This window comes from Garra rufa, chromosome 17 (genome assembly GCF_049309525.1).
Source record: "Garra rufa chromosome 17, GarRuf1.0, whole genome shotgun sequence".
Lineage (NCBI taxonomy): Eukaryota > Metazoa > Chordata > Actinopteri > Cypriniformes > Cyprinidae > Garra > Garra rufa.
The window spans coordinates 43,923,715-43,950,279 of NC_133377.1; the positions used below are offsets into that span (position 1 = coordinate 43,923,715).

The 26,565-nt window shown below is 38.9% G+C and overlaps 1 protein-coding gene across 1 annotated transcript in view; it reads left to right on the forward strand.

The window, feature by feature from the left end:
- LOC141289436 (collagen alpha-1(XIV) chain-like) overlaps nt 1–26,565 on the forward strand; it is a 72,366-nt gene that overhangs the window by 18,841 nt on the left and 26,960 nt on the right. Inside the window, 23 exon segments of the mRNA XM_073821532.1 lie at nt 19–194; nt 404–541; nt 1,068–1,197; nt 6,579–6,724; nt 6,886–7,015; nt 7,105–7,244; nt 7,321–7,587; nt 7,668–7,800; nt 7,907–7,957; nt 10,146–10,288; nt 10,678–10,807; nt 12,244–12,366; nt 12,440–12,589; nt 12,663–12,779; nt 14,568–14,714; nt 14,908–14,982; nt 15,072–15,211; nt 17,948–18,071; nt 18,846–18,989; nt 19,074–19,238; nt 20,912–20,950; nt 22,345–22,483; nt 24,408–24,550. Of these exon segments, the coding sequence (XP_073677633.1) occupies nt 19–194; nt 404–541; nt 1,068–1,197; nt 6,579–6,724; nt 6,886–7,015; nt 7,105–7,244; nt 7,321–7,587; nt 7,668–7,800; nt 7,907–7,957; nt 10,146–10,288; nt 10,678–10,807; nt 12,244–12,366; nt 12,440–12,589; nt 12,663–12,779; nt 14,568–14,714; nt 14,908–14,982; nt 15,072–15,211; nt 17,948–18,071; nt 18,846–18,989; nt 19,074–19,238; nt 20,912–20,950; nt 22,345–22,483; nt 24,408–24,550 (3,090 nt within the window).

The following is a 26,565-nucleotide window of genomic DNA, read 5'->3' on the forward strand; positions in this document are numbered from 1 at the left end:
GACTGTGTGAATCCGCAGGAGTGAAGAATGCAGATGAGAACGAGTTGAGAGCCATCGCCTCTCCGCCGGAGGAAACACACGTGTATAATGTGGCTGATTTCGGCGTGATGAGCTCCATCATAGAGGGACTCACCAGGAGCGTCTGTGAGCGTGTCTCTGAACTCAGCAGGGAGATCAGCGGTGGGTTCCTGGGAGTTTTGATCGTATCTCACACTGTGATTTCCACCAATTAAGCTTGAGTCGTGTTGTCCTCACTGTTAGAGTGACCATTGAGAAAGCTTTAGCGAAGCTGAAACTTGGATATTTAACCGCAGGCTGTATTTGATCTTTTAGGCCATTCTGTTGAGATGTTGTGAAGTTTCTCTGTGTGTTTTCAGGGGAGACAGATCCGTATTCCACGAAGCCACTGAACGCTCCCAGTAACCTTGTGACCTCTGAGGTCACGGCCAGGAGCTTCCGTGTGTCATGGACCCCCGCTGCAGGGCCGGTGGAGAAGTACAGAGTGGTGTATTATTCATCCAGTGAATCCAGACCCGAGGAGGTGTGTGTGTTTATACTTATTATATTCCGTCCTTCGGATGAGACGTTAAACCGAGGTCCTGACTCTCTGTGGTCACAAAAAATCCCATGGCACTTCTCGTAAAGAGTAGGGGTGTAACCCTGGTGTCCTGGTCAAATTCCCTCCACTGGCCCTAGTCAATCATGGCCTCCTAATAATCCCCTTCCATTGAACTGGCTATATCACTCTCTCCTGACACCTGTAGCTGATCTGTGGCTGCTGACACATCGTCCAAGTGGATGCTGCACACTGGTGGTGGTTGAGGAGAGATCCCCCATATGACAGTACAGCGCTTTGGGTGTACGGAAATACACAATGAAAGCGCTATACAAATGCATCAGTCATTCATTTATCACTCTTGAGTAATGCAGTAAATGTGTCAGTTTTGAGCACATTTTAGCTGGCCTCAATATTAGAAAAGGCCTCATGATGTTTTGTTTTGAACCTAACTCAGTGAATGTTAGTTGAGGAGAACACCTGTGTTGAATGTGCTGTGTGTGTCGTGCAGGTGGTGGTGAACGGTGATGAGAACTCTGTGGTGTTGCGGTACCTGAACTCTCTGACGGAGTATCAGATCACTGTGTTCGCCATCTACAGCAATGCAGCCAGTGAAGCTCTGAGAGGCAGCGAGACCACCTGTGAGTGCATCTGATCTATTATCACATCTCATCAGTTAGCACATGTAATCTGTTAATACACAGTCTGATCTATAATCACATCTGATCTATTATCAAATTTGATCTATCATCACATCTGATCTATAATCATGTATTTTTCTATTATCGTGTGATCCTATCATCACATCTGATCCATTATCATATGTGATCTATTATCATGTCTGATCTATAATCACGTCTGATCTATAATGACATCTGATCTATAATCACATTAATCTATTATCACATGATCTAATATTATGTCTGATCTATTATCACATGTGATCTATTATCACGTCTGATCTATAATCACGTCTGATCTATAATCACGTCTGATCTATAATCACATCTAATCTATTATCACATGATCTAATATTATGTCTGATCTATTATCACATGTGATCTATTATCGCGTCTGTTCTATTATCACATCTGATCTATAATCATGTATTTTTCTATTATCGTGTGATCCTATCATCACATCTGATCCATTATCACATGTGATCTATTATCATGTCTGATCTATAATCATGTCTGATCTATAATCACGTCTGATCTATAATCACATTAATCTATTATCACATGATCTAATATTATGTCTGATCCATTATCACATGTGATCTATTATCATGTCTGATCTATAATCACGTCTGATCTATAATCACGTCTGATCTATAATCACATCTAATCTATTATCACATGATCTAATATTATGTCTGATCTATTATCACATGTGATCTATTATCGCGTCTGTTCTATTATCACATCTGATCTATAATCATGTATTTTTCTATTATCGTGTGATCCTATCATCACATCTGATCCATTATCACATGTGATCTATTATCATGTCTGATCTATAATCATGTCTGATCTATAATGACATCTGATCTATAATCACATTAATCTATTATCACATGATCTAATATTATGTCTGATCTATTATCACATGTGATCTATTATCGCGTCTGTTCTATTATCACATCTGATCTAAAATCACATCTGATCTTTGATCACATGTGATCTATTACCACATCTGATTGATTATTACATGTGATCTATTATCACGTATGATCTATTAATACACAGTCTGATCTATTATCACGTGACCTATTATCACGTTTGGTCTATAATTACATCTGTTCTATTATCTTGTGACCTATTATCACATGTGATCTATTATCAAATCTGATCTATAATCACATCTGATCTATTATCAAATTTGATCTATCATCACATCTGATCTATAATCATGTATTTTTCTATTATCGTGTGATCCTATCATCACATCTGATCCATTATCACATGTGATCTATTATCATGTCTGATCTATAATCATGTCTGATCTATAATGACATCTGATCTATAATCACATTAATCTATTATCACATGATCTAATATTATGTCTGATCTATTATCACATGTGATCTATTATCGCGTCTGTTCTATTATCACATCTGATCTAAAATCACATCTGATCTTTGATCACATGTGATCTATTACCACATCTGATTGATTATTACATGTGATCTATTATCACGTATGATCTATTAATACACAGTCTGATCTATTATCACGTGACCTATTATCACGTTTGGTCTATAATTACATCTGTTCTATTATCTTGTGACCTATTATCACATGTGATCTATTATCAAATCTGATCTATAATCACATCTGATCTATTATCAAATTTGATCTATCATCACATCTGATCTATAATCATGTATTTTTCTATTATCGTGTGATCCTATCATCACATCTGATCCATTATCACATGTGATCTATTATCATGTCTGATCTATAATCATGTCTGATCTATAATGACATCTGATCTATAATCACATCTAATCTATTATCACATGATCTAATATTATGTCTGATCTATTATCACATGTGATCTATTATCGCGTCTGTTCTATTATCACATCTGATCTAAAATCACATCTGATCTTTGATCACATGTGATCTATTACCACATCTGATTGATTATTACATGTGATCTATTATCACGTATGATCTATTAATACACAGTCTGATCTATTATCACGTGACCTATTATCACGTTTGGTCTATAATTACATCTGTTCTATTATCTTGTGACCTATTATCACATGTGATCTATTATCAAATCTGATCTATAATCACATCTGATCTATTATCAAATTTGATCTATCATCACATCTGATCTATAATCATGTATTTTTCTATTATCGTGTGATCCTATCATCACATCTGATCCATTATCACATGTGATCTATTATCATGTCTGATCTATAATCATGTCTGATCTATAATGACATCTGATCTATAATCACATCTAATCTATTATCACATGATCTAATATTATGTCTGATCTATTATCACATGTGATCTATTATCGCGTCTGTTCTATTATCACATCTGATCTAAAATCACATCTGATCTTTGATCACATGTGATCTATTACCACATCTGATTGATTATTACATGTGATCTATTATCACGTATGATCTATTAATACACAGTCTGATCTATTATCACGTGACCTATTATCACGTTTGGTCTATAATTACATCTGTTCTATTATCTTGTGACCTATTATCACATGTGATCTATTATCAAATCTGATCTATCATCACATCTGATCTATAATCATGTATTTTTCTATTATCGCGTGATCCTATCATCACATCTGATCCATTATCACATGTGATCTATTATCACGTCTGATCTATAATCACTTCTGATCTATAATCACATCTCATCTGTTATCACGTGATTGTCACACCCCCGGACTTTCTTGTTTGGTTTTTCCCATTTTTCCCTGCTGTTGTGTTTTGGTTTCTCCGTCATTGTCTGCACCTGTCTGTGTAATTAGTCTGTGTATGTAAGGTGTGTGTTTCCCCTGTACTCTTGTCGGTCTTTAATGTTATATGGATGTCTTACCCTGCTGTTCCTGTGTCTGCTTGTATTCCGTTGGATTTATTAAATATTCGTCTTTTACTACGTCGTTGTTCGTGTGTTCCTGCCTACATCGTGACAGAGATCTATTAATATGCAGTCTGAACTATTATTACGTCCGATCTATTATCACATCTGATCTGACATTACATCTGATCAATAATAACATTTGATCTATAATTACATCTCATCTGTTATCACGTGTGATCTATTAATACAGTCTGATCTATAATCACATCTGATCTATTATGTTTTCTCAATTATCACGTGATCTATTATCATATGTGATCTATAATCATGTCTGATCTATAATCATGTCTGATCTATAATCACATCTGATCTATTATCATGTGATCTATTATCAAATCTGATCTATCATCACATCTGATCTATAATCATGTATTTTTCTATTATCGCGTGATCCTATCATCACATCTGATCCATTATCACATGTGATCTATTATCATGTCTGATCTATAATCACGTCTGATCTATAATCACATCTAATCTATTATCACGTCTAATCTATTATCTTTTTTTATTATCACATGTGATCTATCATCACATCTCATCCTTTATCACATGATCTAATATTATGTCTGATCTATTATCACGTCTGATCTATAATCACATCTTATCTCTTATCACATGTGATCTGTTAATACGCAGTCTGATCTATTATCACGTCTGGTCTATAATCACTTCTGATCTATAATCACATCTCATCTGTTATCACGTGATCTATTAATATACAGTCTGAACTATTATTACGTCCGATCTATTATCACATCTGATCTGACATTACATCTGATCAATAATAACATTTGATCTATAATTACATCTCATCTGTTATCACGTGTGATCTATTAATACAGTCTGATCTATTATCACATCTGATCTATAATCACATTTGATTTAGTATCATGTCTGATATATATCATCACGTATGATCTATAATCACATCTGATCTATTATCACTTGTGATCTATTAATACACAGTCTGATCTATTATCACATGAGATCTATTATCACGTTTGGTCTATAATTACATCTGATCCATTAATTACATCTGATCTATAATCACATCTGATCTATTATGTTTTCTCAATTATCACGTGATCTATTATCATATGTGATCTATAATCATGCCTGATCTATAATCACATCTGATCTATTATGTTTTCTCAATTATCACGTGATCTATTATCATATGTGATCTATAATCATGCCTGATCTATAATCACATCTGATCTATTATCATGTGATCTATTATCAAATCTGATCTATCATCACATCTGATCTATAATCATGTATTTTTCTATTATCGCGTGATCCTATCATCACATCTGATCCATTATCACATGTGATCTATTATCATGTCTGATCTATAATCACATCTGATCTATAATCACATCTAATCTATTATCACGTCTAATCTATTATCTTTTTTTATTATCACATGTGATCTATCATCACATCTCATCCTCTATCACATGATCTAATATTATGTCTGATCTATTATCACGTCTGATCTATAATCACATCTTATCTCTTATCACGTGTGATCTATTAATACAGTCTGATCTATTATCACATCTGATCTATAATCACATTTGATTTAGTATCATGTCTGATATATATCATCACGTATGATCTATAATCACATCTGATCTATTATCACTTGTGATCTATTAATACACAGTCTGATCTATTATCACATGAGATCTATTATCACGTTTGGTCTATAATCACATCTTATCTCTTATCACATGTGATCTAATAATATACAGTTTGATTTAATATCATTTCTGATCTATTATCACATCTGATCTATAATCACATCTTATCTCTTATCACATGTGATCTAATAATATACAGTTTGATTTAATATCATTTCTGATCTATTATCACATCTGATCTATAATCACATCTTATCTCTTATCACATGTGATCTAATAATATACAGTTTGATTTAATATCATTTCTGATCTATTATCACATGTTATCTATTAATTCACAATCTGATCCTTTATCACATGTGATATATTATCCTGTTTGGTCTGTAATTACATCTGATCCATTAATTACATCTGGTCTGTTATCACATGTGATCTAATAATGCGCAGTCAGATCCATTATCACATGTGATCTATTATCATGACTGGTCTATAATTACATCTGTTCCATTAATTACATCTGATCTATTATCACATCTTGTCTATAATCACATTTGATCTGTTATTTTGTGTTGCTCTGATCATTAGTCTGATCTATTAGTACTCAGCTAATCTGATGTTATACTCATCTGATGTGTTATTGTGTGCTGAAATGATGGGTTGTATGTGTTTGATGTTTAATTGTCCAGCAGAAGCGAATCCTGCAGTAGTTCTTGTGTCTTTATGGTTTGTTGTGTTTGTCAGTGGCATTGCCGACGGTCAGTAATCTGGAGCTGCACGACATCACTCACAGCACCATGCGTGCACGCTGGCGGGAGGCAGAAGGGGTTTCTGGGTACATGATCCTGTACGCGCCTCTGACGGAGGGCGACCCCGCGGATGAGAAGGAGGTGGAAAACACACACACACACACACACACACACACACACACACACACACACGCACACACACACACACACACTACAGGTCCTCTCATTTGAATGTCCACCATTAAAGTTTTTGAATAGAGTCAGTACCCCTAACTAGTGAGTGTGTGTTTGTGTGTTCACAGGTTAAAGTGTCTGACTCCGTGACTCAGGTTGAACTGGAAGGCTTAACTCCTGCAACCGAATACACAGTGACCGTTTACGCCCTGTACGGAGAGGAAGCCAGTGACCCCATGACGGCGCAGGAGACCACGCGTGAGTACAAACCCCAGACGCACAATACAGGAGAGAAACGGCAACGTCAGAAGCGCTGAAAATATCACCTGACTCTCTCTCGCTCTCAGTTCGGCTGACTCCGGCTCGTAATCTGCGCATCTCAGAAATCAGTCACAGCTCCGCTAAACTCGCGTGGGACTCGGCGTCTCGTAAGGTCAAAGGTTACCGTATCGTTTATGTGAAGTCGGACGCTGTGGAGACCAATAAGGTGAGAGTGCATCGGGGCCACTGTGAACTGAATTGTTCGGGCATGTCTCTGACCTTTGACCCTTTGGTAACCTCAGGTTGAGGTCGGACCGGTCACTACTCTGCTGCTACGTAACCTGACCTCTCTGACGGAGTACACCGTCGCCATCTTTGCCCTGTATGACGAAGGACAGGCAGAACCGCTGACGGACAGCTTCACCACCAGTGAGGTCCCTCTGCCGCTGAATCTCCGCAGCAGCGACGTGTCCACCGATAGTTTCAGAGTGATGTGGCAGGACGCCGCGTCTGACGTCTCCTTCTACAGACTCGCCTGGAGATCCCCGGCAGGAGGAGAGACCAAAGAGGTGCGCACACCTGTCTGTCTTGTTGGATTGGATTGTCCGAACAGCGCTCATCATGTTGTTTCCTGTGTGTTTTTCGGCAGGTTCTCATCAATGATAAGTCCAACTGGTTTGTCATCACGGGTCTGAAGCCTTTGACTGAATACGAAGTTTCTCTGTCTGCGATCTACAGAGACGAGTCTGAGAGCGAACCAGTGGAGATCAGTGAGACCACAGGTCTGACGCCACACGACCGTTCATTAAACTGACCAGTTTATCTAGAATTACAGTTATCTTTGAACAGCTATTTAAAATGTGATTTTGTTTCTAACTGTGTTTGCAGTTGCCAGAACAACAACAGTCACCACGACGACCGTCAAAACGACAACAGCCGGTAAAATCTCTCATGTGTTTCCAGCACACATCATCAAGGGTTTCCTGCTTCAGAAATGCTTTCCGGCTGTTGCTTACACATTCTTACAATTTTATTTCCAACTGCTTAGGTTTTCTGGAAATTAAAGCATTCTGTAATTTTTATCCATTAAGTAGACTACAGTTCCGCACATAAACATAGCACAATATAGGCTTAAAACGTGGCGGGATATTTTTGTCTATGGTTCGATGCACAATGCTGTCTTTTGTGATTGGCCATAATACCTGCAGACTGCAGCCAATAGAAATGCTTCTCTATCAATGCACATTCTGCTCCTCACAGCACAGATTGTGAAAGCAGACGATGGTTTTTGTCATTCGTTACAACAAACACATTACATAAAATGTAGGAACTATGTAAATAATAGATTCAGTACACTGTAAAAAGTTTTCACCATCTTCAACTTAACCTAAGTTCAGCAGCTGCCTTGAAATTTTAAGTTAAATCAACTTAAAACTACAAGTCATTTTAACTTATTACAATAAAAATTTGTTGATTTAACTTGTTAGTTGAAATGACTGAAGTTGATTTAACTTATAATTTTAAGGCAGCTGCTAAACTTAAGATTTTAAGTTGAAACTGGTGAAAACTTTTTACAGTGTATGCAGTGTAGAGAGCTTCATTAATTAATACTGAAGTTTGTGAGATTGCGATAAATTAAGACAAGTGACAGCGTTTTAATAATTATAAAAGGGAGTTTGCAAACGCGAAATTGAATTTATGCAACAGTTTTATACATTTCTGATTTTATACAAAGGTTAATATTAAGTGACTTGCAACGAGTACATCAGGTGTTATAGGAAGTGTTCCCGGTTCCGGTTAACCTAATTTATGCAGCCTAACAAACGGATTTGGATTATGAAATGTGTTAAGTGTAGGCGAGGTTAAAGAGATGTGTCTTTAATCTAGATTTAAACTGACAGATTGTGTCTGCCTCTCGAACAGTGTTAGGTAGATTGTTCCAGAGTTTAGGCGCTAGATAAGAAAATGATCTGCTGCCGGCAGTTGATTTTGATATTCTAGGTATTATCAAATTGCCAGAATTTTGAGAACGCAGCGGACGTGAAGGACTATAATACGATAGGAGCTCGCTCAAGTACTGAGGAGCTAAACCATTGAGGGCTTTATAAGTAATTAGCAAGATTTTTAAATATATATGATGTTTAATAGGGAGCCAATGCAGTGCTGACAGAACCGGGCTAATATGGTCATACTTTCTGGTTCTAGTAAGAACTCTAGCTGCTGCATTTTGGACCAGCTGGAGTTTGTTTATTAAGCGTGCAGAACAACCACCCAATAAAGCATTACAATAATCTATCCTTGAGGTCATGAACGCATGAATTAATGTTTCAGCATTTGACATCGAGAGCATAGGTCGTAATTTCGATATATTTTTGAGATGGACAAAAGCAGTTTTGCAGATGCTTGAAATGTGGCTTTCGAAGGAGAGATTGCTATCGAATAGGACGCCTAGGTTCCTAACTGATGACGACGAATTGACAGAGAAGTCGTTGAGTATTAGACTGTGTTTTAGGTTATTACATGCAGAGGTTTTAGGTCCAATAATTAACACCTCTGTTTTTTTTTTTTTTTTTTTTTTCAGAAGTTAGCAGTAAGAAATTACACAGAACCTCGTCATGCAATATTAAATATATTTCAACTCTGCATTCTGTTAGTTTTTCAAATTGGTATGTTTTGGGCCGCGAAGAAATATAGAGCTGAGTATCATCAGCGTAACAGTGAAAGCTAACACCATGTTTCCTGATGATATCTCCCAAGGGTAACATGTAAAGCGTAAAAAGTAATGGTCCTAGCACTGAGCCTTGAGGTACTCCATACTGCACTTGTGATTGATATGATACCTCCTCATTCACTGACACCAACTGATGACGCTCAGATTAATTCACAATATCTGAAATGTGTTTTATATTAGCACGGCTCAACACACTTGTGTTCCTCTGAACTTCTTGTATTTCTCCGAACATTTTACCAACCCTCAGAACACAGTCAATGTGTAAAACATCACACAAATATAGATTTCTTTCACTTTGCTGGCCACCGAAATTGTTCCAGCGCAGGAAAACCCTGCTCCAATGATCATAGCTTCTGCTCCTTGTGTGTGTGTGCGTGTGTGTGTGTGTGTGTGCAGTGCAGCGTCTGGCCATCAGGAATCTGCAGCTGAGCGATGTGACGACCTACAGCATGCGTGTGTCATGGGATCCGCTGGGTCCAAACGTGCGTCAGTACAGAGTGTCATACATCAGCACGCGAGGAGACCGCGCCGAACAGACGGTGAATCATCTGAATCATCTCATACATGATTTGTCTTCAAATATTTGATCACAACCTGAATACTGATATTGCAAATTGAGCTGATTTAAATGCAAGTGTCATTTTCACATCACAGTCCAATGTGGTTTCAAAGGGGAGACATCTGAAACTCAGTTTCCAATTCTTCTCAAAAATCCCTGAGGTTTCTGACAGGGTTTTTTCATCTGTGAAGTTTTGTAAGCGTGTGTTTAGTTTTTATCGGCGGGTTTTTACCGCTGAGTTTGGCAGCGCTGCGGGCCGTCGTCCTGAAATGTGTTTGTGCTCACCGCAGGAACATTCCCCATATCAAAACAGCTTTGATGACTGTGGTTTCTCCTCTCAGACTGAGTGTGTGTTTGTCTCTGCTGTAGGCCATGGTTCCTGCTGCTCAGACCTCGCTGCTCCTGCAGCCTCTCCTGTCGGACACAGAGTACCGCGTCAGCGTCTCAGCCGTCTACGGCGATGGGGACGGGCCGCGCATCACACGCGTCGCACGAACACGTGAGTCTGCTGTCGAATAATCCTCACTGTGGATTCTGGGTAATGTGTACAGTATTGAATGAGTTAGAGACGCTGGAAAAAAGAAAAATCTTTTTTGGCTGTAAGTATTAAAACAATGCGCTACCATATTGCAGTGCAATTAGAGCGATGCATTTCAGCTTTTTCACACCCCTAGGGCTGGGCTTCGGGGCAATTTTCACGTCATGGTTCAGACGCGGGCTGGGCATCGGGCCTGTTTTATGCTGACAGCTAAACACTATCATAACGTGTTTAGGCTAACGTTAGCTAGCTAGCGATACTTCTCTTCAAGGACATCTTAATCGTATTCTTGATAATCAGTAACTTTCCTTCAAAGTCATGAACACATTTTTAAAATCTTGAAAAAGTCTTTTCACGGAAAATAATGTCTTTTTAAGATGAAAATGAGATTGAAATGACCCATATAACCAGAAGATGGCAGCAGAGGATCAATCATTGGCTGCAGCTGCTATTTCAACTCCATAGTTTTTTCAAGACCTCTTGCTTTTTGATTTATTATAAAATTACTAGTATAATAAATTGTAGTAGATTTACTGCACTGAAGTGTATAGTATAGCAATGGCAGAAATATATAGTTTATATAGTTCACTAAAATTAAATAAGTTAAACATTAATGGTAGAAGAAAAAAATAACGCACTCAATGTGTATTTGAAATATTTGAAATAATTTAATAATTACATATTTGATCTTGAAGTGTAAACGCTATTAAATAGCCTATATTTAACCAACACAAACGTGTTACTGCTGTAGTTTTGTTGCTCTGAATTTAGTCTGAATCATTTAGTCAAGTCAAGATTATTTATGTTAAGTTGTGTCAAAGCAACCTTACAGTAATAAAATAGGACAATAGTGTGTCAATAATGCAAAAGTTCCAATTTAATGCACAGCTGTTTTTGACATCAGCTTGTCAGATGTTTGGTTATTACTGTCAATCATAGCAATGACTGGCGCATATTCAGCCCATTTACTCACATATTTTTTTAAACTTGCATTTTGTCATTCTTGAAATGGTATACATAGACATTTGGTCCTCTTAGACAAACAAAACTTTTCTTGGATTGTGTATGGGTTGTGTAGAGAAAACATGCAAAGTACACTTCTATTACGGCACACTACAGCTGACGGGAAACGACTGAGCTGGCTTGACTGAAACAAGGAAGTAATCCGTGCATATGGTCCACTGCTTTTGCTTTCGTTTGAGGGAATTTAGCATCATCTAGTACCGCCGTACAACCGGACCTGAGCTTGGCTAACCCTCCAGTCTCAGCGGCACTGTCTGAGATCATAGGACTAATCCCCCCACCTGATGTCGCCCGTGTGTACAGCCAATCGTGTTTCACAGGAAGTGAGCATGTAGCCATTATAAGTGAGCGACGGCTTGTCTCTTCCTCCACAGTGCCTCTCTCCGCTCCCAGTAACCTCCGCGTGTCCGAGGAGTGGTACAACCGCTTCCGCATCAGCTGGGACGCGCCACCCTCGCCCACCATGGGCTACCGGATCGTCTATCAGCCCACATCAGGTACCCGAACGCCCCATCACACACACTACGCACAGGCCACACGCAACACACGCTGACCTCTGACCCCTGACAGCGTCCGGCCGCGCGCTGGAGACGTTCGTGGGCGACGACATCAACACCATGCTGATCGTCAATCTGTTGAGCGGGACGGAGTACAGCGTCAAAGTCATCGCCACCTACACCACGGGATCCAGCGAGGCCCTGAGCGGACGAGCCAAAACACGTGAGTGTGTGACACACTGAGAGTGTGAGAGAGAGAGAGAGAGCAGCTGTGATGTCTGTGTGTGTCTCTCTAGTGTATCTGGGAGTGAGTAACCTCAGCACGTATCAGGTGCGGACCACCAGCATGTGTGTTCAATGGCAGCCGCACCGCCACGCCAACCTCTACCGCCTCATCCTGCAGTCGCCCATCAGTGAGTGCTTGCTTTTGGAAATACTTACACATGCATTAAGATAAACCTGACAAAACCTCCTTCTGATGTCGTCCTCATCTGTTAAACGGTGAAAAATATTGTTTCTCCAAGAACAAAACAGAACAAAAGTTGACAGCTAATGTACTCACCCCCTTGTCATCTAAGATGCTCATGTCTTTTTTTCTTTCAGTCGTAAAGAAATTATGTTTTCAGGATTTCTCTCCATATAGTGGACTTCTATGGTGCCCTGAGTTTGAACTTCCAAAATGCAGCTTAAATGCAGCTTCAAAGAGCTCTAAACGATCCCAGCCGAGGAAGAAGAGTCTTATCTAGCGAAACGATTGGTTATTTTCAAAAAAATTGACAATTTATATACTTCTTAACATCAAATGCTCATCTTGTCTAGCTCTGTGATGCACACTCTGTGTATTCCAGTTCAAGACAGTTAGGGTATGTGGAAAAACTCCTATCTCATTTTCCTCTAACTTCAAAATCATCCTACATCGCTGCAGAAGAACCGACCCAGTGTTTACGTGCAAAGAAGATCAAAAGCCCTTTACAAAAAAAGGTAAAACAGCGATGGAGAATGAACTGCCAAGAACCGTGAATACTTATAGTACACGCAGACCTAGACAAGACGACCATTTAAGGTTAAAAAGTATATAAATTGGAAATTTGTTCAGAAAATAATCGATCGTTTCGCTAGATAAGACTCTTCTTCCTCAGCTGGGATCGTTTAGAGTCTTTTGAAGCTGCATTTAAACTGCATTTTGGAAGTTCAAACTCAGGGCACCATAGAAGTCCACTATATGGAGAACATTCCTGAAATGTTTTCCTCAAAAAACATAATTTCTTTACGACTGAAGAAAGAAAGACATGAACATCTTGCATTACAAGGGGGTGGGTAGATTATCTGTATATTTTTGTTCTGGAAGTGAACAAATTCTTTAAGAATTGCAAATATTTTTTGTCTTACAAGTTTTCTGAAATATTATGCTTGCATATGCAAGAGAGACATTCTAAAATTAAATATGCAGTAGTTTGCTTAAATGTCCAGAACAGACATGGGTTCATAATTCATGTGTGGTTTTGTTGTCATATAAGAGTTTCTTTCAGAGGGGATTCTGGATTTCTCTTTTCATCAGAAAATACTGTCTACAGACAGAAAACGAACACATTTTCACCATGTTTTAAGGAGTACAACGTTGTATAAATCAGTGTGAATGAATAGGATCAAACCTTCAGAATATAGAGAGGAATACAACTGTAAAGTTTGGTGTTTGTAAGAGAAAAACACTTTAAAGATTGAATTCTACAGATGCAAATAGATAAAAAGCAATAAAATGTCTATTTTGGATGTTTTCTGTCCCGTAATCTGAAAGAAGACAAGAAGCAAAATAGAGCAAACTGACCAGTGCATAATTGTAAAAATGCAGTATGTTTTCTGTTAGGGTTAGGTTATAGTATTTGGCAGGTCAGTCTGAGGCCTCATGTGATTATAGGTCACTGAACAGAACGCCTCATTTAGAGTCTGAAACATGCAGAGATTAAACGTGATTCACAGTGCAGTTGGACAGATGTCTGGTTGTGTTCAGAAGTGAGGCCTTTAGTCACATTCAGAATTGTACAGTAGATGATAACACACACACACACACACACACACACACACACACACACACACACACACACACACACACACACACACACACACACACACACACACACACACACACACACACAGATGAGGGGTGTTGATCTTTGGGTTTTCCATTCAATCCTCTGCTCCAGACGGTGAGAAACAGGAAGTGAAGTTGAGCGGCTCCACATCCAGACACTGCTTCAATGATCTGACACCAAACACACAGTACACCATCAGCATTCACGCTCAGCTGCAGGACACAGAGGGACCCGCCGTCACCACCACACAGACCACATGTATGTGACAAACACACACACACCAGTATTCATTCTGACACATCATTTGGATTTAGTCATAGTCTTTTGCCTTTATATTGAAATTAAATGAAACCACTCCTCTTAAAAAAAATTAAAATTATTAAATCATTAAAATCACTATCGCATCACATACTGAAGTGTTTCCTGTGTTCTCATTCAAATGTGTCTGTAGTTCCTGTGGCCACAGCTCCGCCCACCACACCCAGCACCACGCCCCCTCCGCCCACCCTTCCCGCCACTAAAGAAGGTACTGGTCACATGATCGTTCATCATTCACTAACGGTGAGCTCTCACGCAAACGCAGCGGTTCTCATGTGCTGTGTGTGTCTGCATCAGTGTGTCGAGCCGCTAAAGCAGATCTGGTGTTTCTGGTGGACGGATCCTGGAGTATCGGAGACGACAACTTCCAGAAGATCATCCGCTTCCTGTACAGCACCGCCGGAGCGCTGGACCAGATCGGCCCGGATGGGACTCAAGTGAGTTTCTTTTCACACACTCTGAATCAGACCACCATCTAAAAGACCAATCACGGCTTTAGTCCGACTGAATATGAGATTCAGAAATACAGAATTTCATCCGGAAATATCTACTTAAAGGTGCCATAGAATGGAAAACTGAATTTACCTTGACATAGCTGAGTAATAACAGTTCAGTACAGGGACATGACATACTGTGAGTCACCATCGTTTCCTCCTTATTATATAAATCTGGTGTTTGCAAAAGACCACTGAAAAATAGGCTAATCCTAACATAACACAGACTATTACGTAAGAGTGTCGCAATCATTAATAGTCACGCCCCCAACATTTGCATCGCCCAATCATCAGAAGTTCCGCAGGTAGCCTGTTGTGAAAAAGCAAAGCGAGGACAATAGCGAAAATGGCAGATCAGGGGAATAAATGTTATGTTCCAGGTTGTGCAGGAGATGTTAAGTGCAGGGATGGTTGGTGTCTGTAACTTACTCAGAAATGCAAGGAAAACCAATAAGACAATCTAATAAAATAACGCGAGCCACTGAAGGGACACGGTTAGCTTACTGATAGCGGTAGCCTGTTATATTGCAGTACATAAGATTTCACTTCCCACATAAACATAATAAGGAGAGATGACTGCGCTGATGATGGGGAATGATTTTCAGATCCTGAGCATCACTAACAAGCATCTAACCTTACAATATGTGGCAAGTACTGCCGCTGTAGTATAACGTTACACAGAGCACATGCCATCACAAACCCTAAAAGTGAAAGTACGTTATTGTGCACTCAAAACGTCAGTTTCAATGACCCGCATATTAATAGCAGCTGGAGCTCAGAGATTAAATATATATTTCCTCCATGTGCCTCTGAAATGAGCCGCTCTGTGAAACAGCCAATCAGAGCAGAGCTCATCATTAATATTCATGAACCTTCCAAATAAGGCAATACCAGAGCATTTCATTCTAGGGACAAATCCTATGATTGTAAATGGACCTGTAAAACCGTTTCTGGATAATTTTTGCTCTTTCCTATGCCATATACCTTCTATGTAGAAATCAGAGAACAATTTATAATATTGGATCAATGCATTCTATGGCACCTTTAAAGGTTTTAAAGGTCCCATATTGTACACATTTCTGGAGGTTTATTTTAGTTGTTGATGTCCTTACGAATATATATTTGCAGTATAAGTGCCCAAATCCATCTCAGTATATTTTTACAGCTCCTTTTATAGGAGCTCTGTCAAGAACAGGTTGATTTTGGCCCATCTAATTAATATTCATGAGCCTCTCTTCTGATTGGCCTGTTGTTTTCTGAGTGACGCACAGCCAGGCCAATCACAGGTAACTACGGTCATGAATGCTGTAGCCTGCTGTGGCTTGGTGATACTGAACAGGGTGTTTAACTGTTGCTTTAGTAAAGCCCCTTTCACAATCCGCGCTGATTCCGGGAAATTACGGGAACGAGCGCTGTGTGAACAAAAGCCAGAACCAAATGCCATTAAGGCAGTGCAGTAGTGATGATACACGTTACCCTGCGACTCTTCCCAACGAAAATATACGTGCAAAGTGGAATGAAGCAGCGATCAGGAGCTCCTCACTATCAGCACTGAAGCACAGATCGTTCATCAGGTTAGTTTTAGTTTAGTGAAACAAACGTGTCTCATTACATCTCACATACAAATGTCACATGTCTTTACGGGATCTGTACGGGTTGTGTGTAAAGCATGCACAGATTCCGGAAAATCACTGTGTGAATGAACCAAATTAAACAATTCCGGAACAAATCATGGGACACATTATCCGTGTATTTTCCGGAATCTCTGTGAATGAGGCTAAAGTTACATAGCCCCTAGACCTCAGTTATCATGAAAAAAGCCAGGAAATTTCAGTTTTGACAATATGGGACCGTTAAGTTAATATTTCAGTAATTTTACATATTGGCCCTTCTCTGATGTCGGTAATGCTCACATGACATAAAATATTTCCTGTCTTGTTTGTCTTATATTAATAATTTTTATTTTAAAATATTATTTATAACTTAATATTTATTTAAATGTGACCCTGAACGAAAAAAAACACTCTTAAGTAGCACAAAAGTAGCCAAAAATACATTGTATGGGTCAAAATTACAGATCTTTCTTTTATGCCAAAAATCGTGAGGATATTAAATAAAGATCATGTTCCATGAAGATATTTTGTACATTTTCTACTGTAAATATATCAAAACTTAATTTCTAATTAGTAATATGCATTGCTAAGAACTTCATTTGGACAACTTTAAAAGCGATTTTCTCAATATTTAGATTTTTTTGCACCCTCAGATTGCAGATTTTCAAATAGTTGTATCTCAGACAAATAGTGTCCTCTCCTAACAAACAACACATCAACAGAAAGCTTATTTATTGATGATGTAGAAATCTCAATTTTAAAAAATTGGCCTTTATGTGTGCTTTTGTGGTCCAGGGTCACAAATTATGATATATAATATTTAATAATAATAAAAATATTTTAGAAATGTTTAATAATCAATAGTTTTTCATCAGCTGAGGAGTCATATTATATTGGTTATCATTTATCAAATATGAAATAGCAAAGCAATTAGTTTGAGTATGTAATCCATTTGATAAAGTCTAAATATATGTCCAAATGCACAACCTAATAAAATGGTTGTATGGAGATGAAGCCTGTCCTGCTGTGGTTATCCTGTTAGATAAACCTGTCCTTTGTCTCTCAGGTGGCCATCGCTCAGTTCAGTGACGACGCTCGCACCGAGTTCAAGCTCAGCTCACACGATAATAAAGAAAACCTGCTGGACGCCATTCAGAGGATCTCCTATAAAGGAGGAAACACAAAGACAGGCAAAGACCAGCTCTCTCACACACACACACACACACACACACACACACACACACACACACACACTCTCACACACACACACACACACACACACACACACACACACACACACACACACACACACACACACACACACACACACACACACACACACACACACTCTCACACTCTCACACACACACACACACACACACACACACACACACACACACACACACACACACACACTCTCACACACACACACACACACACACACACACACACACACACACACACACACACACACTCTCACACTCTCACACACACACACACACACACACACACACACACTCACACTCTCACACTCTCACACTCTCACACACACACACACACACACACACACACACACACACACACACACACACACACACACACACACACACACACACTCACACTCTCACACACACACACACACACACACACACACACACACACACACACACACACACACACACTCACACTCTCACACACACACACACACACACACACACACACACACTCACACACACACTCACACTCTCACACACACACACACACACACACACACACACACACACACACACTCTCACACTCTCACACTCTCACACACACACACACACACACACACACACACACACACACTCTCACACTCTCACACACACACACACACACACACACACACACACACACACACACACACACACACACACACACACACACACACACGTATGACAGTGTTTGACCTCTGACCTCTGCAGGCCGGGCGATGCAGCATGTGAAGGACTCTGTGTTCACGGCGGTGGGCGGAGCCAGAAGGGGCGTGCCCAAAGTCCTGGTGGTGCTGACGGACGGACGTTCCCAGGACGACGTGCTCCAGGTTTCCCAGGAGATCCAGGCGGAAGGTGACAGCGATGAGAGTCTGTCGCTGTGTTGCGTTTCACAACTCTTCAAACCATGATGTGTGATGTTGAGTGTGTTTGTCGTAGGCTACATCGTGTTTGCCATCGGTTTCGCCGATGCCGATTACGGCGAGCTGGTGAGTATCGCCAGCAAACCCAGCGAGAGACACGTGTTCTTCGTGGACGATCTGGACGCTTTCAGAAAGATTGAAGAGAAGCTCATCACCTTTGTTTGCGAAGCTGCATCAGCAAGTAAGTGTGTGTTTCAGTGTTGTTTGAGTATCACTGATAAACTTTTAATACTGTTTATACCTGAATATAAGGCAATGTTTTTTCTGGGAAATGCATCTGACAAAAACATCATCATCTTATATTCATGGTCTAGACTTTGACATGTCAATAATACACCCACAACAATAGCTGGCACCAAATAAGCGTAAAACGAGTGTGCTAAGAAATAAGTAATGTAGTGTGTGTGGTAATGCTAGAAGATCGCACGTGAAAACAAAAGAAAAAGAAACTTTATAGCGGCGTGAGTCATGACTGTCATGTTAGTCTGATGAAGGGACCAAACTTCCTCTGTGAGTGATTTTAAAACATAAGACAGTATTTGTTTTATTGTTAATTGTTATATAATTTAGATGGGCTAGCTGTTGTTTTTATTCAAAACGTGAATTTTTTTAAATGTGATCGTCATTTTACCAGTATTTGCCATACTTTCAAAACAAAAATTAAGTGAATAATTTAAGGAATTTTTTTTTTCCTGGCTTTTCCAAAAAGTACATCTTGAAAAAGGGGGTCGTCTTATAATCAGGTTTGTCTTATATTCGAGTCAATACAGTAGTTTTTTTTTTATATTTTGAATTAGAATTTTCTGCTTTCATATTTATTTTTAATAAAATTGTTGTAATTTTCTTGTTTTTTTGTCATTTTAATTAATTTAAATGTCTATATATTTTAAACGTATTTTATTTCAGTTTTAGTTATTTCAGTACGATAAGTTAATCTAAACGAAAATGAGAAATGTTGCCTTAAACATATATATAATTGTATAATAATATATATATAATTAATAGTTTTAATAGTTTGACAGCCCTAATTTGTTTATTTTATTTGGTTAATAATTATTTTATTCATCAGTATAACTATTACTTCAAGTAACAACTTTTTGTTGTTTTAATTAACAAAAATTAACCGTGGTATGTTTGTACCTATCTAACCATATTTTGTGGGCAAAGTTATAGAAGTGATCAAAACAGCAAGAAATACAGTTAAAATAGTAAAGAGAAATAACATTTTCTGTTAGGGTTAGTGTGTTGGATAGTGTAATGATTATAGAAAATATAGCTGTATATTATAGGGCTGTGATGATAAATCGATTCGTGGATCGATTCTGAGATGTACTGAATACATTGTGATTCTCTTTGAAAATGATTCATCAGATGGCGCTCTAATCTAGTTTTTATCCACACACTCAAACGCTCTTGAAGAAGAGTGCTGAAGAGTCGTGTAATTTCACCTCGGCTCAGAATGTTTTTATGATTATTGTAAACACAGCCCACTGTGAACACCCTTGTAATTCACCTCAACTTTTTCAAATTGTATCAATGATTGTTTTAGGTTCAAGTGCGTGTAAGGATTTGGAAACAAGCAGAGCACGGCTGTTTCTGAAGCGAGCAGTGCCATCTGCTGTTCAAAACTAAGCTCAGAATCGATTTGAGAAATATCGCGATGTGTTTGGAAATTCTCAGAATCAATGCTGAATCATTTCTCAATTCATGATGCATTGATTTATTGTCCCAGCTCTACTATATAAAAGCAGTAGAAGTGTATGGAATGAGCCTGTTTAGACGTGTGTGTGTGTGTGTGTGTGTGTGTGTGTAAAGAGTGTGTTGGTTGACGTGTTTCTGTCTCGTTGTCTGTAGCGTGTCCATCAGTACCCATGAGCGGCAGCACTTTACCAGGTAAAGCATACAAACACAAACACTCTCTGACATGTTTACACATCTTGTTCTGGTTACATATTCTGATTCTGACTGGATGTAGAGAAAAGCAAACTTGTCACCTTTCGGCAAAATTCACCATTTTCACCATGAAATAGGTAATTCACGTGAATTGTGTAGGTAAAAGTCATTTAAAAGTTGTGTAGTGTATTGCAGCCATATGTGTGATGTTACCAGGCGCTGTCCATGGCGGTGGTGCTGAATCGGTTGATATTAATGCCTCACAAATAGATTATTATCTCTATGCAGTGTCTGCTTCAGTGCGTTATGTTTGAAAGTAGTGTTCTTTATATAATATTCATTGATTTAAAATAAGATCAAGGCACTCCGTCCTGTTTGAATGCAGCAAAATTGCGTGAAACTTTTACTTTCACTTTGCAGGTCAGGAAAGAAAACTAGGAAAGAAAAATATATACCCAGAGCTCCTCCTTGTGGCCACCACATAAAATATTATGAGGAAAAAAACCTACAAGAGACTGCTTAAGAATTTAGCAGCGTTTAACAAAAGGGAAAAAGGGGTCATGGAGCACAAAACCAGCCATAGGTATCAGGGGTATATTTGTAGCAATAGCCAACAATACATTGTATGGGTCAAAATGATAGATCATTAGGATATCAAGCAAAGATCATGTTCAATGCAGATATTTTGTAAATATCCTATTGTAAATATATCAAAAGTTAATTTTTGATTAATGTAATGTACATTATTAAGAATGGGGATGGGGGGAGGGGTGTTTAGTTTAGTTTGTCACCTTTTTCACCCCTGACTAGACCTGTGGGCAATGAGATGTTCCGCTAATATTTCATTATAATATTGCTGTAGTCTGCAGATAATTTGGAGACCAACAGTATTTCCCTCAAGTAAAATGTGATAAAAATAAAGGTGCTTCACGATGCCATAGAAGAACCTTTTTTGTCTAAATGGTTCCATGAAGAACCTTAAACATCTGAAGAACCTTTCTGTTTCACAAAAGGTTCTTTGTGGTGAAAGAAGGTTCTTCAGATTATAAAAAGGTAAGAAAGAGGTGGTTCTTTAAAGAACCTTTGACTGAATGGTTCTTTGTGGAATCAAAAATGGTTCTTCTGTGGCATCGCTGTCAAGAGTTTTTGAAAGCAGCTTTATTTTTAAAAGTGTGCTGTGATTGTGAGCTGGGTAAAGAGTGACATTGACTCAAAGTGTAACATTTTTCAACTCTCTTTGACCAGAAAATATGGAGAGTGTGCAAGGCTCAGCATGAAATAGAAGCTCAGCCGTTTTCAAATAAATATCACTCCCATTGAAAACAATTGTAGAAATACACTAGCTTTGGGAATAAGGCTTTAATAGACATGTTTGTGCTGCTGGTGTGTGTCAGGGTTCAGGATGATGGAGACGTTCGGTCTGGTGGATCATCTGTACAGCAGTGTGAGCGGTGTGTCCATGGAGCCGGGGACCTTCAACAGCTACAGCAGCTACAGACTGGGCAGAGACGCGCTCCTCACGCAGCCCACCAGGTGACGCACACGTCTGATTCCAGCTGCTCACGTGTCAGCGGTGCACATGTGGACTGGTCACGCTGGTTTAGATTCATGAGACTTCGAGGACTGAGCATGACACTGCATTTTTTTAAAAACATAAATAAAACATCCAGGGTTTCTGCAGGTATTAAAGTTTTAACAGTCTCAACATTAACCACAGCAAGTTTGGAGTCTCTAACTCCCTAGCGCCACCACTTGTTCAAAGTTTTAATCATTTTATGCTAATAACTTCTGAACCGATAAAATTCTTTTTTTTTTTTTTTTTGAATCCAAGTCAAATGGACACCAAAATTTCAAAATTGTAGGGTTTAGTTTTTTTTTTAATAGGTTGTAAAACCTACTTTTTCTAACTCTTCCTGGATGGTTTGTCTGATTTTCACCCAATTTGGCTCAGATCATCTTCAGACCATGCTGACACAAAGTTATGGAATTCAAGTTGATTAGTCAAACCGTTTTGGAATAACGCACGAACGAATTCTATGAACAGCACACAAAAATTAATGTGAGGCTATATCTCTGCAACGGTTTGTCGTATTGAGACCAAACTTGGTGTGTGTGTTATAACAAGCATGACCTGAGACCTGAGGTGTATAGGAGATATGAAAAATTACTATTTTTGATTAGAACTTCTCAATGGTTTGGCCAAAAAAATCACAAAACTGCTCGCTTTAGATTCAGTGATTAGATTCAATTTTTGATTAGTATTATGCATTTTTTTTGTGGTTCAGGGTCACATACAGTATATGTATCAGTGGGGTAGTGCAGTAAAGGTTATTTCCATATTCTAGTGTTTGAGAGTACAATTATTCAAGCCTGTTTGTGAAATGAGTTACTCTCTCAGGTTTTGCTGAAAAAAAAAATCATTGTGCTCTTTAGATTTAAATTTAGATTAAGAGAATATATTAACTTCCTAAAATTTTTCATTGCTTAGTACTTACTCGTGATCATTTTTTCTCATGTTAATCTAAGTTTTTGTCCTGTATACTGTATCACTCTGTATGTCTTTTTAATCATTTTAAAATTTACGTCTCACATTACGTCATTCAGTCTCACATTTACCTTCATAAGGTCCATTTACCTTCCCTGGAAATCCAGAGGTCTAGCGAGAGCACAATTTGAATTGTCTCTGCAAGACACTCTGGCATCGAGCAATGATGCACATTACTGCAATACGTAAGCAGTTCTGGGAACCAATCAAATCTGTGTATCTGATGTAGGCGGACCAGAGGTGAACTAAGCTGATGAAGACAGCACTGCGACGTCCGAATCATTAGTAAACATTGAAAGCTGGCTACAGATGAACACCAGTTGTTTGAAACGGCTTTGGCCGCTACAATGAACGAGTTAGACTTGGCTTTTCGTATAAAAGAGGAACAGAAAACCGCGCTCGAATCGTTCCTTTGCAAGAAGGACGTTTTTGCTGTTTTGCCGACTGGATACGGCAAGAGTTTAATCTATCAGTTAGCTCCGCTGGATTGTTGTGATTGGTCGTGGCGTTATCCAATCGCGTGCAGTGACAGTTTCAAATGCAGGCTTGGTGCCGCCCCTCGAGTTAGGCCCTTTTCATTGCTCGATGCCAGACCCTTAATCTTAATAGATTAGGTCTGGATTTTTTCCAGGCTAGCATTTACCTGCACAAGCCCTGAACATGTAAAATATAGATATAGAAGTTACTTTTAGTCCAGATTTGAAGTTCTGTAAAATATGTTGGTCTTCACACATTATGAATTAGAGGTCAAGGTTCACCAACTTGAACTTTGGAACGCATCCTGCATTCACATATGATTAAATGGAAGTCAGTGGAGTCAATCTGGCGCCTTGATTCGATAAGTTTTGTTTTTAAGGGGTGTTTGAAGCTTGAAATCCCGCACACACCACAGACTGATCTCTGTTCACACAGGTTTATCCATCCGGAGGGTCTGCCGTCAGATTACACCATCACCATGCTCTTCCGCCTGCTCCCCGAAACCCCGCAGGAGCCCTTTGCATTGTGGGAAATCCTCAACAACAACAACGAGCCATTGGTGGGAGTCATTCTGGACAGTGAGTCACACCGCCACTGCTTATTCAAACTAAAATGTTTTTAATTTGGCATTTGCATTATCTACCATTGGGAACTACCTTCCACAAGCACTCAAAGTGGCGGTTGCCAGATGTTTAAATCCCCCAATCAGAGCATTTCTGATTTATCAGTGCATTTTTTGTCCAGTGGTTTACTTAATTTTCCCAACCTGGCAACCATACACTGTCTCTGCCATACAGAAAAAGCATAATCATCATTACCATCTAACCATTATTTATACAACGCTTTTAACAATATGGATTGTGTCAAAGCAACTTTACAGTATTAAATAGGACAGAAGTGTCAATAATGCAAAAGCTCTATGATGCAACAGTCAGATTGTGCGGAGGACTCATCTGGTTCGTGGTCTTGCGCCAACAAGTTCTTTACTGATGATCTGTCTCTGGGGCTCATCTAGTTGATGTGGTCTCCACTGACATTCAGTGCTGTAGAGGATATCTCTAGGTGTTGATCCACCATCTGATCTGGGTATGGACTGGATCTGGTGGCTACGGTGACCTCAGAATAAGAACAAAACAGACTAATATTAGCGTAGATGCCATTCTTCTTCTGATGCAACAAGTTCATCAGGTGTTATGGGAAGTGTCCCTGGTTCCGGTTGACCTAAATAATGCAGCCTAACAATCCTTTAACAGATTTGGATTATGAAATGTATTAAGTGTAGGCCAGGTTAAAGAGATGTGTCTTTAATCTAGATTTAAACTGACAGAGTGTGTCTGCCTCTCGAACAGTGTTAGGTAGATTGTTCCAGAGTTTAGGCGCTAGATAAGAAAATGATCTGCCGCCCGCAGTTGATTTTGATATTCTAGGTATTATCAAATTGCCAGAGTTTTGAGAACGCAGCGGACATGAGGGACTATAATATGATAAGAGCTCGCTCAAGTACTGAGGAGCTAAACCATTGAGAGCTTTACAAGTAATTAGCAAGATTTTAAAATCTATACGATGTTTTATAGGGATCCAATGCAGTGTTGACAGAACCGGGCTAATATGGTCATACTTTCTGGTTCTAGTAAGAACTCTAGCTGCTGCATTTTGGACCAGCTGGAGTTTGTTTATTAAGCGTGCAGAACAACCACCCAATAAAGCATTACAATAATCTATCCTTGAGGTCATGAACGCATTAATTAATGTTTCAGCATTTGACATTGATAGAATAGGTCGTAATTTCGATATATTTTTGAGATGGACAAAAGCAGTTTTGCAAATACTAGAAATGTGGCTTTCGAAATAGAGATTGCTATCGAATAGCACACCTAGGTTCCTGACTGATGATGAAGAATTGACAGAGCAGTTACTGAGTATTAGACTGTGTTTTAGGTCATTACATGCGGAGGTTTTAGGTCCAATAATTAATACCTCTGTTTTTCAGAATTTAGCAGTAAGAAATTTCTCGCCATCCAGTTTTTCAAATTGGTATGTTTCGCCGGGCCGTGAAGAAATATAGAGCTGAGTATCATCAGCGTAACAGTGAAAGCTAACACCATGTTTCCTGATGATATCTCCCAAGGGTAACATGTAAAGTGTAAAAAGTAATGGTCCTAGCACTGAGCCTTGAGGTACTCCATACTGCACTTGTGATTGATATGATATCTCCTCATTCACTGCTACAAACTGATGACGGTCAGATAAGTACGATTCGAACCAAGCCAACCTAACTAACTCACTGCTTATTCAAACTAAAACGTTTTTAATTTGGCTTTAGCATTATCTTGCATTGGGAACTACCTTCCACAAGCACTCAAGTTGGCGGTTGCCAGATGTCAAGAGTTTAAATCCCACAATCAGAGCTTTTATGATAAATCATCTTCTGCCCAGTGGTTTACTTAACTTTCCAAACCTGTCAACCATTTGCATATACTCTCGCTGCATTACAGAAAAAGCATAGTCATGATGAACATCTTCCATTAATGTTCAGTCCTGTCCTGTGTTGAATGCATCGTCAGAGCCTCTGCTGGATGCATGAATATAAAAA